The following is a 16026-nucleotide window of genomic DNA, read 5'->3' as shown; positions in this document are numbered from 1 at the left end:
GGAACATTCTCCAGAATAGACCACATACTAGGCCACAAAAAGAGACTCAGTAAATTATAAAAGATTGAAATCCTACCAACCAACTTTTCAGACCACAAAGGTATAAAACTAGAAATAAATTGTACAAAAAAAGCAAAAAGGTTCACAAACACATGGAGGCTTAACTACATACTCCTACATAATCAATGGATCAATGACCAAATTAAAATGGAGATCCAGCAATATATGGAAACAAATGACAACAACAACAAAAAGCCCCCACTTCTGTGGGATGCAGCAGAAGCAATCTTAAAAGGATTGTATATAGGAAGCCAGGCATATTTAAAGAAGGAAGAACAATCCCAAATGAATAGTCTAATGTCACAATTATGGAAAATGGAAAATGAAGAAAAATGAGGCCTTCGGTCAGCAGACGAAGGGACATAATAAAGATTAGAGAAGAAATAAATAAAATTGAGAAGAATAAAACAATAGAAAAAATCAGTGAAACCAAGAGCTGGTTCTTCGAGAAAATAAACAAAATAGATAAGCCTCTAGCCAGACTTATTAAGAGAAAAGAGAGTCAACACACATCAACAGAATCAGAAACGAGAAAGGAAAAATCATGACGGACCCCACAGAAATACAAAGAATTATTAGAGAATACTATGAAAACCTATATGCTAACAAGCTGGAATACCTAGGAAAAATGGACAACCTCCTGGAAATATACAGCCTTCCAAGACTGACCCAGAAGGAAACAGAAAATCTAAACAGACCAATTACCAGCAACAAAATTGAATCAATAATCAAAAAACTACCCAAGATCAAAACCCCCAGGCCAGAAGGATTTACTTTGAAATTTTATCAGACATACAGAGAAGACAATACCCATTCTCCTTAAAGTTTTCCAAATAATAGAAGAGGAGGGAACACTCTCAAACTAATTGTATGAAGCCAACATCACCCAAATACCAAAACCAGGCAAAGACTCCACCAAAAAAGAAAACTACAGACCAATATCCCTGATGAACATAGATGCAAAAATACTCAACAAAATATTAGCAAACGGAATTAAAAAATAGATCAAGAGGATCATACACCATGACCAAGTGGGATTCATCCCAGGGATGCAAGGATGGTACAACCTTTGAAAATCCATCAACATCATCCACCACATCAACAAAAAGAAGGACAAAAACCACATGATCATCTCCATAGATGCTGAAGAAGCATTCGACAAAATTCAACATCCATTCATGATAAAAACTCTCAACAAAATGGGTATAGAGGGCAAGTACCTCAACCTAATAAAGGCCATATATGATAAACCCTCAGCCAACATCATACTGAACAGCGAGAGGCTGAAACTTTTCCTCTGCGATCGGGAACAAGACAGGGATGCCCACTCTCCCCACTGTTATTCAACGTGGTACTGGAGGACCTAGCCACAGCAATCAGACAAAACAAAGAAATACAAGGAATCCAGATTGGTAAAGAAGTCAAACTGTCACTATTTGCAGATGACATGATATTGTACATAAAAGACCCTAAAGACTCCACTGCAAAACTACTAGAACTAATATCGGAATTCAGCAAAGTTTCAGGATACAAATTAACACACAGGAATCTGTAGCTTTCCTATACACTAACAATGAACTAACAGAAAGAGAAATTAAAGAGGTCACTAACAAATGGAAACTCATCCCATGCTCCTGACTAGGAAGAATTAATATCGTCAAAATGGCCATCCTGCCCAAAGCAATATACAGACTTGATGCAATCTCTATCAAACTACCAACAGCATTCTTCAATGAACTGGAACAAATAGTTCAAAAATTCATACAGAAACACCAAAGACCCCGAATAGCTAAAGTAATCCTGAGAAGGAAGAATAAAGTGGGGGGATCTTGCTCCCCAACTTCAAGCTCTACTACAAATCCACAGTAATCAAGACAATTTGGTACTGGCACAAGAACAGAGCCACAGACCAGTGGAATAGAATAGAGACTCCAGACATTAACCCAAACATATATGGCCAATTAATATATGATAAAGGAGCCATGGACATATAATGGGGAAATGACAGTCTCTTCAACAGACGGTGCTGGTAAAACTGGACAGCTACATGTAAGAGAATGAAACTGGATCACTGTCTAACCCCATACTCATGAGTAAACACCAAATGGATCAAAGACCTGAATGTAAGTCATGTAACCATAAAACTTTTAATAAAAAACATAGGCAAAAATCTCCTGGACATAAACATAAGTGACTTCTTCATGAATATATCTCCCCAGGCAAGGGAAACAAAAGCAAAAATGAACAAGTGGGACTTAATCAAGCTAAAAACCTTCTATACAGCAAAGAACACCATCAATAGAACAAAAAGGTATCCTACGTATGGGAGAATATATTCATAAATGACAGATCCGGTAAAGGGTTGACATCCAAAATATACAAAGAGCTCACACACCTCAACAAACCAAAAGCAAATAATCCAATTAAAAACTGGGCAGAGGAGCTGAATAGACAGTTCTCTAAAGAAGAAATCCAGATGGCCAACAGGCACATGAAAAGGTGCTCCACATTGCTAATCATCAGAGAAATGCAAATTAAAACCACAGTGAGATATCACCTCACACCTGTAAGGTTCGCCATCATTGAAAATATAAACAACAGCAAATGTTGGCGAGGTTGTGGAGAAAGGGGACCCTCCTACACTGCTGGTGGGAGTGTAAACTAGTTCAACCATTATGGAAAGCAGTATGGAGGTTCCTCAGAATGCTCAAAATAGAAATACCATTTGACCCAGGAATTCCACTTCTAGGAATTTACCCTAAGAATGCAGCACTCCAGTTTGAAAAAGGCAGATGCACCCCTATGTTTATCACTGCACTGTTTACAATAGCCAAGATATGGAAGCAACCTAAATGTCCATCAGTACATGAATGGATAAAGAAGATGTGGTATGTATACACAATTGAATATTACTGAGCCATAAGAAAAAATCAGATCCTACCATTTGCAACATATGCTCAGTGAAATAAGCCAGGTGGAGAATGACAAGTATCAAATGATTTCACTCATATATGGAGTATAAGAACAAAGGAAAACTGAAGGAACAAAATAGAAGCAGAATCACAGAATCCAAGAATGGACTAACATTTACCTAAGGCAAAGGACTGGGGAGGATGGGTGGGGAGGGATAAGGGCAGGGAAAAAGAAAGAGGGCACTACGATTAGCATGTATAGTGACTGTGAAGGGGTATGTGGGTGGGACTTGGTGAAGGGTGGAGCCTAATAAACATAATGTTCTTCATGTAATTGTAGATTAATGACACCAAAATAAAAAATAAAAAATGGAAAATGAAATATGAAAAATGAAATAAATAAGTAAATAAATTGAATGGAATCTGTAAATCATAAGATTTTTCTAAAAGTTGTATACATAATTTAAAAGGGTGATGCATCGCTGACTACAAAATGTATTCAATGTGATTAAAATATCATGTACAGATCTAAAATTTGGCATAGTTCTGGTCACTAGGGGTATACAAATTTAAAAAATAATGAAAAAGAATAAAGCATTGTCATTTAAATAAGCATTTCACAGAAAAATAAATACATAAGGCCATTAAGCATATAAAAATACTTAGTCTTAAAGAAATACAAATCCAAACAATAAGATACCATTTTTCACCAAATTAGCAAAGATTACAAAGTTGGGTAATTGCTAGCATTGGTATATAGGAATATAGAAAAATGTGTATTTCAGCCCTTGTCCAAGAGAAATTTGGCTATATTTATTTAAAAAATTAAATGGAACTTTGGCCTACTAGTTCCTACCAAATTCCTAGAAATGTCCTTAAGGCTGGTTGGTCAATGGGCCAGAAGGTTTCTGTCTGCTGTGTAGTATAAGCCATGTGAAATCAATACAATTTTCTGGTCACTTGGGCCAAGCCTCTGCTTTCACCTATATTGCTAGAGTTACTGAAATGTTATGCTTTTCACAGAATCACCAAGATGATTGCTTAATACATCTCCCTCACTTGACCTAGGGATTTAGGCTTTGTAAAGTGAAGGTGGCTTTAGGGTTCGAAAGAAGACAAAACTGATTCCACCTTCAAGATTCCTCAGGGAAGAATTAATGTTCTCCTTTAAGTGCCCACCATTTTTTTCTTCTCTAAATGACTATTCAGTTTTAATGCTAATTTATTTTATTTTATTACTTAGTTAAAATATGCTTTTAGGAGCTTTAAAAACAACTGCTCTTTCCCCATAAGTTTGTACTTAATAGGAGTAGTCATAATAGGTCACCCTCAGCATTGTTAATGTTGAGAGCCCAGCACATTTCCAACAAATCAAATCAGGTTTTGTTTAGTTCAATTTAAGGGATAAATCAGTTTTGTATGTCCTCTAAATTTATTACAAATTAATTGGCCGAATGTATTCAGTGTTCTGTTCATTATCCCTTCCATTCTAACAGTAATGTAAGCAACCTTGCACTAGAGAATTTGGTACAATAGAAAAATATGGGAATATTTATGCTGGTTGTTATGATGGATTATTTGAATATACCTTGACTCTTACTACCATTTATTTTTCTCTAGATTATTTTGGGAATTTTATCTCCACAACTATTGCATAACCCATACAGGATGGGATGGGTACCTAATGAGATTTTTACATTATAAATAATTTGAGGGTTTTCCGACTTGATTGAAAAAAATCTGTGGATGGCGTGTTTAGATTCATTTATTGGGAGCATGTAATTCGGTACTAGTACTTATAATAAATGTTAATAATCAGATTTTTAATCAGGGGAAGAACAGATTTGGCTGATAAGGAAATTGAGACACATGCACACACAAAAGCACATATATTTTTATGAAGAGATACATGTTAATTATACAATTTAATTTCATTATTTTGATAGTAAATTGACAATTCATATGTTGCTTTTCTTCCTGATAGCTAAAATTCCTTTTCTAAAGGTTGTAGTTTTAAAACAAATTTATACCTGTTGTTTAGGATTTTATCAGTTTTGGCAATGATGAATCTTTTATTTGTCATGTTTTATATGTTGTATACATTATTTTTAACTCTTATACAATCCTATTTAGTAGAGGGTTCCATTTTATATTTCAATTAGGAAGGAAATGTTGAAAGCAGTGTATGTCCAGGAAGGATTTGAAGTCTAGTCTCTGTGTGGGACAAGATTATGTCTTATCAGGTGGAAGGCAGCAATAGAACTTCATACCTCATGCCATGATTTGCAGCATTTGTTCTCCATTCACTGTCAGAGATTTTGTCTATGTCTCATTCTCTCACTCTATCACTCTTTCTCATCGCAAACACATACATACACATAAGGCTTTGCAAGATATATATACATATATTTTGAAGTTCTAAGTGCATTTTTAAATTTTTATTATTTTTATTTTGTTATCATTAATATACAATTACATGAGAAACATTGTGATTACTAGATTACCCCCATTATCAAATCCCCACCACATACCCCCTTACAGTCACTGTCCGTCAGGGTAGTAAGATGATATAGAATCACTACTTGTCTTCTCAATGCTATACAGCCTTCTCTGTGCCCCCCCACACTACATTATGTGTGCTAATCATAATGTTCCTTATTCCCCTTATTCTTCCTTTCCCACCCATCCTCCCCAATGCCTTTCCCTTTGGTAATTGTTAGTCCATTCTTGGATTCCTTGAGTCTCGTGCTGCTTAGTTCCTTCAGTATTTGCTTTGTTCTTATGCTCCCCAGATAAGTGAAATCATTTGATACTTGTCTTTCTCTGCCTGGCTTATTTCACTGAGCATAATACCCTCTAGCTCCATCCATGTTGTTGCAAATAGTAGGAGTTGTTTCTTTCTTATGGCTGAATAATATTCCATTGTGTATATGTACCACTTCTTTATCCATTCATTTACTGATGGACGCTTAGGTTGCTTCCATTTCTTGGCTATTATAAATAGTGCTGTGATAAACATAGGGGTGCATATGTCTTTTTCAAACTGGGCTCCTGCATTCTTAGGGTAAATTCCTAGGAGTGGAATTCCTGAGTCAGATGGTATTTCTATTTTTAGTATTTTGGGGAACCTCCATACTGCTTTCCACAATGGTTAAGCTATTTTACATTCCCACCGAACTATAAGAGGGTTCCCCTTTCTCGACATCTTCACCTACATTTGTTGTTTGCTGTTCAGAAGTTGGCCATGCTTACTGGTGTGAGGTGATATCTCATTGTGGTTTTAATTTACATTTCTCTGATGATTAGGGATGTGGAGCATCTTTTCATGTGCCTATTGGCCATCTGAATTTCTTCTTTGGAGAAGTGTCTGCTCAGCTCCTCAGCCCATTTTTTTAACAGGCTTATTTGCTTTTTGTTTGTTGAGGTGCATGAGCTCTTTATACAATTTGGATGTCATATAGATGGGTCTTGCTTTTTATCCATTCTATTATTCTGTGTCTTCTGATTGGTGTATTCAGTCCATTTACATTTCGGGTGATTATTGAAAGATATGTACTTATTGCCATTGCAGGCTTTAGATTCATGGTTACCAAAGGTTCACGGGTAGCTTCTATACTATCTAACCGTCTAACTTAACTTGCTTTTTAAACTATTGTACACACACCATGATGTTTCTTTAGTTCTCCCTTCTTATTCCTCTTCCTACATTCTTTATATGTTAGGTGTTTTATTCTGTACTCTTTTGTGGTTCCTTTGACTGCTGTTCTGAATAGTTGATTTTATTTTTTGCCTTTAGTTAGTATTTGGTTTGTCTGCTTTCTTTGCTGTGATTTTATTTTCTCTGGTGGCATGTATTTAGCCTTAGGAGTGCTTCCATGTAGAGCAGTTCCTTCATAATATACTATAGAAGTGGTTTGTGGGAGGCAAATTCCCTCAACTTTTGCTTGTCTGGGAATGGTTTAATTCCCCCTTCATATTTAAATGATAATCATGCTGGATACAGTATTCTTGTTTGAAGGCCCTTCTCTTTCATTACATTAAATATATCATGCCATTCTCTTCTGGCCTGTAAGATTTCTGTTGAGAAGTCTGATGATAGCCTGAGGGGTTTTCCTTTGTAGGTGATCTTTTTTCTCTCTCTAGCTACATTTAATACTCTGTCTTTTTCTTTGATATTTTCCATTTTAATTTTTATATGTCTTGGTGTTGTCCTTGGGACCCTTGTGTTGGGAAATCTATGGGATTCCATGGTCTGAGAGACTATTTCCTCCCCCAGTTTGGGAAAGTTTTCAGCAATTATTTGTTCAAAGATACTTTCTATCCTTTTGTCTGCCTCTTCTTCTACTGTTACCCCTATAATGTGAATATTGTTCCATTTGGCTTGGTCACACAGTTCTCTTAATATTCTTTCATTCCTGTAGATCCTTTTACCTCTGCGTGCCTCAGTTTCTCTGTATTCCTATTCTCTGATTTCTATTCCATTAATGGTCTCTTCCACCTCATCCAGTCTGCTCTTAAGTCCTTCCAGAAATTGTTTCATTTCTGTAATCTCCCTCCTGACTTCATCCCTTACCTCTTGCATATTTCTCTGAAGGTCCATCAGCATGGTTATGATCTTTATTTTGAATTCTATTTCAGGAGCATTGGTTATATCTGTCTCCCCAAGTCCTCTCTCAGGCTTGTCTGGGTGATTCTCGACTGGACCAAATTCTTCTGCCTTTTCATGATGATAGAGGTAGTCATAGGCAGGTGGCACATGAGTCAGCTGGGAGAAGAAAGTCTCTTCCTGCTTGCTAGTCACCTTGCCCTTCTCTGCTGCCTGAGTTGGTTACCAGCACACTGGGAGTAGCCTCCAGATTAATCCCCTGAGCTGCCTTGGGCAGCGCTGCCCTTGGAGTATCTCAGAGCCCTGCAGGGAGTGGTAGGTAGGCTGGTGTGCTCTCCTGCAAGAATGGCACCCCTTCTCACCTTGCCCTGGCTTCCTCTGTCTGTACCAGGCAGTTGTACCATGGGTGGAGACTCTGGGCAGTTGCTGTGGTGGGGCTGGTCTCCTGCTGCTCAGCCACTGTGGTGGGGCAGCACAGCTGTGAGGAATGACTGACAGGCTGCTTATCACTGTGAGGGTCTTCAGAGCTGCATTGCCACCCAGGGTGTTGGGGTGCATGTAGTTCCTCAGGATTCCCAGCCTGCTGGACTGAGTGTGCCAGGACAATTTCCTCCAGCTGTTAAGCCCTTGTCCCTTTAAGACTTTCAGAAAGACTGGCTTTTCCTTTTTCCCAGGGGAGCTGGCTGTGGAAACCCACTAGCAGATTTTACTTTTCCATTCCTCTTAATATCCAGAGCACCATGTAATGTGTGTCTGTGCTCCCAGTGCAGGTTACTAGGGCTGGTTATTTAGCAGTCCTATGTTTCCACTCCCTATGCACTCTGACTCCTTTCCTCTCACTGGTGAGCTGGGGTGGGGGGAGTGCTTGGGTCCCACTGGGTCGTGGCTTTGTACCTTACCCCCTTTGTGAGATGCTGAGTTCTTGCAGATGTAGATGTAGCCTGGCTCTTGTACTGTATCTTCTGGTCTCTATTTTAAGTGTAATTATATTTGTTGTATTTTCAAAAATATATATCTTTTTGAGAGGAGATTTCTGCTGCCCTACTCATGCCGCCATCTTGGCTCCTTCTGTATTAACTATATTTTCACATTGTATCTGGTTCTGGGAGGATTCTCTGTTTTACCTGTCAAGCTGCCATCTTGAATTCTTGGCCTGCAAGATATATACTTTTAATGAAAGTTCATTTTTAGATTTTTTTCACCACTCCTTGAGATAACTGGAGACATCATAGGGATAGAACTACTAGAAAAAAATCAGATATATTTCTATTTCTGGCTCTGCCATGGTCTTTCTGTGTCATGTTGAATGAGACTTTTCACTCTTCCTGATTCCTTATCAGCAAAATGGAAGTCATAATTGTATTATGCTTCTAATTTATTTTCTAGTGATGCCCCAGAATTCATTGAATTAAAACATGTAAAGTCCATAGTTTGTTGGATTAAATTAAAAATTAAAAACAAAAAGGACAGGCTTATTAGGAACCTTTCTGAAGCTATAAATAAGATTGTTCTTTTAGGGCTCTGTTATCTCATATTTCTCATATTTACCCTTTTAATTATCATACTAGTAGGAGACCTATGTATAATAAATCTATATTAATTTATCAAAAGGCAGCAGATGATACATTTCTGATTCTTATTTTTTAAAGGTATGTAGTGTGAATGTGAATATGTATGTCAGAGAAATAAGTTTGAAAGAGTATTCATTAGAATGTTACCAAGCATCATTTCCAAGATTGTGGGTGATTTAAATATTCCTCTTTTTAAAATGTATTGGGTGCCCAATTTGCCAGCACAAATACTAAAATGGGAATGATACTGAGAATAATAGCATAGCTCTTGCACAAGGACGGCCCCCAAATCCAGGAAATGTTCCATGTTTTTCCCACCAAATTTATCATTCAGAATTGAAGGAAAGATAAAGAGGTTCACAGAAAAATATCTTAAGTATTCATCACAACTTAACCAGCCTTACAAGAAACATTAAACATATTTCTTGAAGAGAAAAAGAAAATACCATAAATAGAATCAAGAAATCTAAGAAAAGGAACAATGTCCATTGTTAAAACAAACCAGGTGAAGAGGTAGTAGATCACTTACTTTAAAGCTAGCATGAAGGTCAAAAAGGCAAAAGCACCAAAAGAAATTACATCTAAAATTAGTTAAAGGAATCACTTAAGGAAAAGGTGTAAAGAAAGATATTATATACATAAAACATGGAGGATGGGAGTAAGAAATGTAGTCTTTCTAGAATCAGCTATTATCATTTATTACAGATTGTTATATTTGTCAGCTTCTTATAAATTGTTATAGTCACAAGATGTCATATAAAACTGCATGGTAATGACAAACCAGAAACATCAAATGGATATCCACACAATAAACAAGAAGGGAACCCAACCATAAAACAAGAGAAGTTACCAAAAGAGGAAGAAAGGATCATAACAGAAGGACAAAAACAACCAGGAAATGTTTAACAGAAGTACAGGAGGTACATACCAAATAATAATTACTTTAAATGCAAATGGCCTAATGCTCCAATCAAAAAACATAGGGTGACTTAATGGATATAATTTTTAAAAACTCATCTTTTTTGCTGCCTATATTTACTTAAGACCTGAAGACACATGCAGAATGAAACCAAGGGATGAAAAAAAAATACACCATGCAAAGAGTGATGAAAAAATATGGAGTTGCAATACTTAAACAAAACATACATGACTGCCCTTGCACTGTTCACCATGTAAGAACTTATTCACTATGTAAGAACTTGTTCATTATGCCTCAGAAGATTGGAGACTGTTGAGAATTGGGCTTGGGGTTGATTAATGATTGTGCATTGAGTCCCCTATACAGAATTTTATTGTTGTTAACAGCCATTTGATCAATAAATATGAGAGATGCCTTCTCAAAAAAAAAAACATACATCAAAACAAAAAAAGTAACAGGTGACAATGAAGAACATTACATAGTGATAAAAGCATCAGTCCAACAAGAGAAAGTAAAAATCACAACCATCTATGCATCCAACATAGGAGCACCTAAATATATAAACCAAATACTAACAGACTGAAAGGGATAAATAACAACACAAAAATAGGGGACAGTAATATCCCACTTATAAATAGATAAATCATCCAGACAGAAAATAAAAGGCAATAGGTATTGAATGACACATTAGGTGAAATGGACTTAACAGATACATGCATAACATTCTACTCAAAAGCAGGTGAATACACATTTTCCTCAAGTGCACATGGAACATTCTCCAAAATTGGTTATGTATTAGGAAACAAAATAAGTCTCAACAAATTTAAGAGAATTGAAATTTAATCAAGCATCTTTTCATACAATGATGTGAAACTAGAAAAAAATTACAAGGAAAACTGAAAAAAATAACACATGGAGGCTAAACAGCATGATTCTAAATAATCAATGGATCAAGAAACAGATCAAAGAGGAAATCAAACAATACACAGAGACAAAACAAACAAACTGCTTAAAATATGCAGAATGCAGCAAAAGCAATTTTGAGATGGAATATTTCAGTAATATAGGCCTACCTCAAGAAAGAACAGTCTCAAATAAACAATCTAGCACTACAACTAAAATAATAGAGAAAGTGCAAAGAAAGCCCAAATTTAGTAGGCAGATGGATATAATAAAGATCAGAGCAGAAAAACAGAGACTAAGAAAACAATAGAAAAAAATGAATGAAATCAGGAGCTGGCTCTTTGAGAAGATAATGAAAATAGGTAAACTGTTAGTCAGGCTTATCAACAAAAAATCAGAGAGGACACAGATACACAAAATCAGAAATGAAGAAATAATCATTGACACAAAAATAAAAAGAATTATAAATCAATTAAAAATTGTATGCCAACAAATTGGACAACCTAGAAGAAATGGACACATTCCTAGAAAACTACAACCTTCCAAGACTGACTGAGGAAGAGACAGATAATCTAAATAAAACCATTACCAGCAATGAAACTGAATTGGTTATCAAGAAACTCCCAACAAACAAAAGTCCAGTATTAGATGGATTCAAAGCTGAATTCTGCCAAACATTTAATAAGAGCTATTACCTGTTCTTAGAGTATTGCAAAAAGTAGAAGAAAAGAAAATACCTCCAAATTCATTCCATGAGGTGAGAATCACTCTAATACCAAAACCAAAAACACTACCAAAAAAAATACAGAACCATGGTGAACATAAATGTAGAAAACCTTAACAAAATGTAAGCAAGCTGAATTCAAAAATACATCAGAAGGATTACCCATCATGACCAAGTGGGATTTATTCCAGGGATGCAAGGATGGTACAATATTCATAAACCAATCAAGGTGATAGACCACATTAACAAAATGAAGGATAAAAACCATATGATCATCACAACAGATGCTGAAAAGCATTTAGTCAAATTCAACATCCATTCATGATAAAATCTCTCAACAAAATGGGTGTTGAGGGAAAACAACATAATTTAAATATCATATACACAAGCCCACAGCTTAAATAATACTCAATGGTGAAAAGCTGAAAGCTTTTCCTCTAAGATCAGGAACAAGACAGGGTTGTTCACTCTCACCACTTTTATTCAACATTGTACAGGAAGTCCTTGCCATGGCAATCAGACAACACAAAGAAATAAAGGCATGCAAATTGGTTACAAAGAAGTTAAACTGTCACTATTTGCAGATGACATGATATTATGCAAAAACCCTAAAGACTCCACCCAAAAACTATTAGAATTAACTGAATTGAGCAAAGTTTCGAGATACAAAATTAATACACATAAACATGTTGTGTTCCTATATACTAACAACAAACTAGCAGAAAGAGAAATAAGGGAAATGATTCCATTTACAGTTGCCTCAAAAAGAATAAAATACCTAGAAATAGACCTAACCAAGTAAGTGAATGAACTTTATTCTGAAAATCATGAGATACTCATGAGAGAAATTAACAAAAACCCAGTAAGTGGAAGTCTATCCTGTGCTCATGAATAGGAAAAATTAATATTGTCATAATGCCCAGCCTGCCCAAAGCAATTTACAGATTCAATGCAGTCCCTATCAAAATACCAATGGCATTTTTCAATGAACTGGATCAAAAAATCCTAAAATTTATATGGAACCACAAAATACCCCAGTGGCCAAAGTAATTTTGACAGAGAAGAACAAAGCTTGGGGTATGATGATCCCTGATTTCAAGCTGTGCTACAAAGATACAGTAATCAAAACAGTAGGTCCTGGCACAAGAACAGACCCATAGATCAATGGAACAGAATAGAAATCCCAGAAATAAATCCATACAGATACAGTCAATTAATATATGACAAAGGAGCCATGAATATACAATCGAGATAAGACAGTATCTTCAACAAATGGTGTTGGGGAAACTGAACAGGGACATGTGAAAACTGTAAATAGATCACTCTATTACACCATAGACAAAAGTAAACTAAATGGATTAAAGGCCTAAATGTAAGACATGAAACCATAAATTCTTAGAAGAGAACATTAGCAAGAATTTCATGAACATCAGAATGAGAAATTTCTGGATACATCTCCCCAAGAAAGGAAAACAAAAGCAAAAATAAATAAATGGGACTACACCAAGCTAAAAAGCTTATGTACCACATAGGAAAATCTCAACAAGCAAAATAGCACTTTACCATATAGAATAATATATTTGCAAATTATATATACAGTAAGGGTGTAATATCCAAAATGCATAAACAACTCATTAAATTCAATGATTAAATGAGAAAAATAATGAAAATAAAATTTATTAGTATTTTGTACAATTATGTTTTGTGTGACTAAAACCATTTACAATAAATATTACTTGCTATCAATTAAAATATTTACTTATTTCTCTAGCACACTTTAATGTTATAGAAATAAATACCATGAAAATGCCCATTTCAGAGTGGATCAACATAAAATTGTGAAATTAATTTATCTACTGTTATGTGTTAAAAATTATCCAGCACATCTCACCTTAATTATCTTCTCTATAATATTCTTCCCTTTGGTTATTCTAATTCTTTTAAATGTGTTTTACAGCTACAAGACCGCACTCAGTTCAGTGACCGAGACTTGGCTACCCTTAAGAAGTACTGGGACAATGGCATGACCAGCCTTGGCTCGGTCTGTAGAGAGAAAATTGAAGCAGTTGCAACTGAACTAAATGTTGACTGTGAAATAGTTCGGGTAAGATAATTTCAATAATTTTTTTTTCTGTTGTTGATGAGTATCAAAAATGAGAGCTTTAAAAAGTATATAAGGTGCTGTAAACAAAAGCACTAATAAAGTGAAAAAGATAACCCATAGAATGGGAGGAAACACATTCAAGGAACTTATATTGAGTATGTAATGAACTCATATCTCCATAATAAAAAGGCAAATAATGCAAATGAAACATGGATAAATGACTTGAGTAGACATTTTTCCAAAAAAGATACACAAATGACCAATAAACACACAAAAATATTTTCAACATCATTTTTCATATATAAATCAAAACCACGATGAAATGCCACTTAATACCCACTATGATGGCTATAATAAAGACAGATGACAGCAAGTGTTGGCCAGGATATGGAGAAATTGGAACCATTGTATATTTCTGGTGAATATGTAAAATGTTTTAGCCCCTTTGGAAAACAGTCCTCACAGTTTAACAGTTATCATGTAACCCAGCAGTTACACTGTTAGGTATATACCCAAAAAAAATGAAATGCATGTCCACTCAAAAACATACATGGAAGTGTCCATCAGTAGATGAATGGATAAAGATGTGGTACATATTCACAATGGAATATTATTCAGTGATGAAAGAAAAAGAAATTCTCCTATTTGCAACAACATGGATGGATCTAGAAGGTATTATTCTAAGTGAAATAAGCCAGGTGGAGCAAGACAAATACCAAATGATTTCACTTATTTGTGAAGTAATGAAACAAAGCAAAATAGAAGGAACAAAATAGCAGTAGACACTAAGAAGGACTAGTGGTTATCAAAGGGGAGGAGTTGGGGATGGAGGAAGGGGAGGGGAAGAGGATCGAAGGACACAATAATTCTCAATCACAATATAGATTGCTTACAGGGACAGCACAGAGTAGTACAACATAGAGAATAGAGTTAATCGTTCTGTAACATCTTACTACATTGATAGGGACCACACTAGAAGGGGTGGGTATTTAATAGTATGGGTAACTGTTGAACCACTCTGTTCTACATTTGAAACCAATATAAGATTGTATAACAATGATACTTTAATAAAAGAAACATGAATTCAGAGAAAAATAAAGTGAAATGAAAAATGTCTTAAACGGAAAAATGTAAAAAAATAAAATAGAAAATCTATGACTTAAAAAAAATGCATGGTTCTTCATAACAGCATTATTATTCACAGTAGCCAAAAAGTGGGGAAAATACAAATGTCTATCAAGTGAATGGATAAACAAAATATTATATGTGCATATAATACAAAGTTATAGAATCATAAAAAGAAATGAAATATTGAAACATGCTAAAATATAGATGAATCTTGAAAACGTTATGCTAAGTGAATGAAGCCATTCACAAAATGCCACATATCTAAAGATTCCATTACTATGAAAAGTCCAGAATAAGAACATCTATAGAGACGGAAAGCAGATTAGTATCTGCCAGGGGATTGGGGTGGGGTAAGAAGGAATGGGGAGTGAGTGCTAGTGGGTATAGAGTTTCTTTTTGGCATAATGAAAATGATCTGAAATTAGCTATTGGTGATTGTTGCACAACTCTGTGAATATGTTAAAAACCTTTTAGTTATATACATTAAATAACACAATGAATTTTATAGTATGTTAAATATATCCCAGTAGCACTGCTTTAAAAATTGCATGAAGTGATATGAAATGCATCTCACAAACAACGTAATGAATGACATTGAAAAATTATATTAATCAGTCATGGAAACAGTACTTTATCTTCCATTTATAAGACACATAAAATATTTACATAGTGCCAATGGTGTATTGGAAAACCAACTCTCTAAGAGAAAAAAGCCCTCTGATTAATAGCAATTTTTTTCCATGGTATAAAGATTCCCACAATTGCTGATTTCATGACTCATTCAACATGGAGTTCAGAAGATACACTAACAGCAGTTGGCTCTTGTAAGCAAATATGAATAGATTTCAACTCATACTGGACATTCATTCCAAAAGATAAAAAGGAAGTATGATTAAAGACCAAATGAAAAAACACAGAACTCTTTTATAGGAAGAAATAAAGCTATTTTTCATACATAAGTGAAGAAAGAGTAGAAATATAAGGAGATGTCATACAGTACATATTTCTCAAAATGCTTTCCCATTCAGAGCATTGCTTTTTATTTTGTTAGTATCTAGATGGAAAATTAAATTAAAAGCTGAATTTACTGAGTATGCTA

The 16026-nt window shown here is 35.2% G+C and overlaps 1 protein-coding gene and 1 non-coding gene across 3 annotated transcripts in view; both read left to right on the top strand.

Annotated features, from left to right (window-relative positions):
- Window positions 1–16026, top strand: part of HDX (highly divergent homeobox) — a 288979-nt gene that overhangs the window by 125580 nt on the left and 147373 nt on the right. For both annotated transcript variants that reach the window (XM_073227782.1, XM_037004817.2), the window contains one exon: window positions 13653–13799. In XM_073227782.1, the coding sequence (XP_073083883.1) occupies window positions 13653–13799 (147 nt within the window). The remainder of the gene's footprint in view (window positions 1–13652; window positions 13800–16026) is intronic.
- Window positions 9356–9462, top strand: LOC118969872 (U6 spliceosomal RNA). The gene has a single exon (XR_005057701.1). It is a non-coding gene; the product is annotated as a U6 spliceosomal RNA (small nuclear RNA).

Source organism: Manis javanica, chromosome X (assembly GCF_040802235.1).
Source record: "Manis javanica isolate MJ-LG chromosome X, MJ_LKY, whole genome shotgun sequence".
NCBI classification, from domain to species: Eukaryota; Metazoa; Chordata; class Mammalia; order Pholidota; family Manidae; genus Manis; species Manis javanica.
Note: the sequence above shows the minus strand (reverse complement) of the source record. Positions and strands in the feature narration are given on the sequence as shown.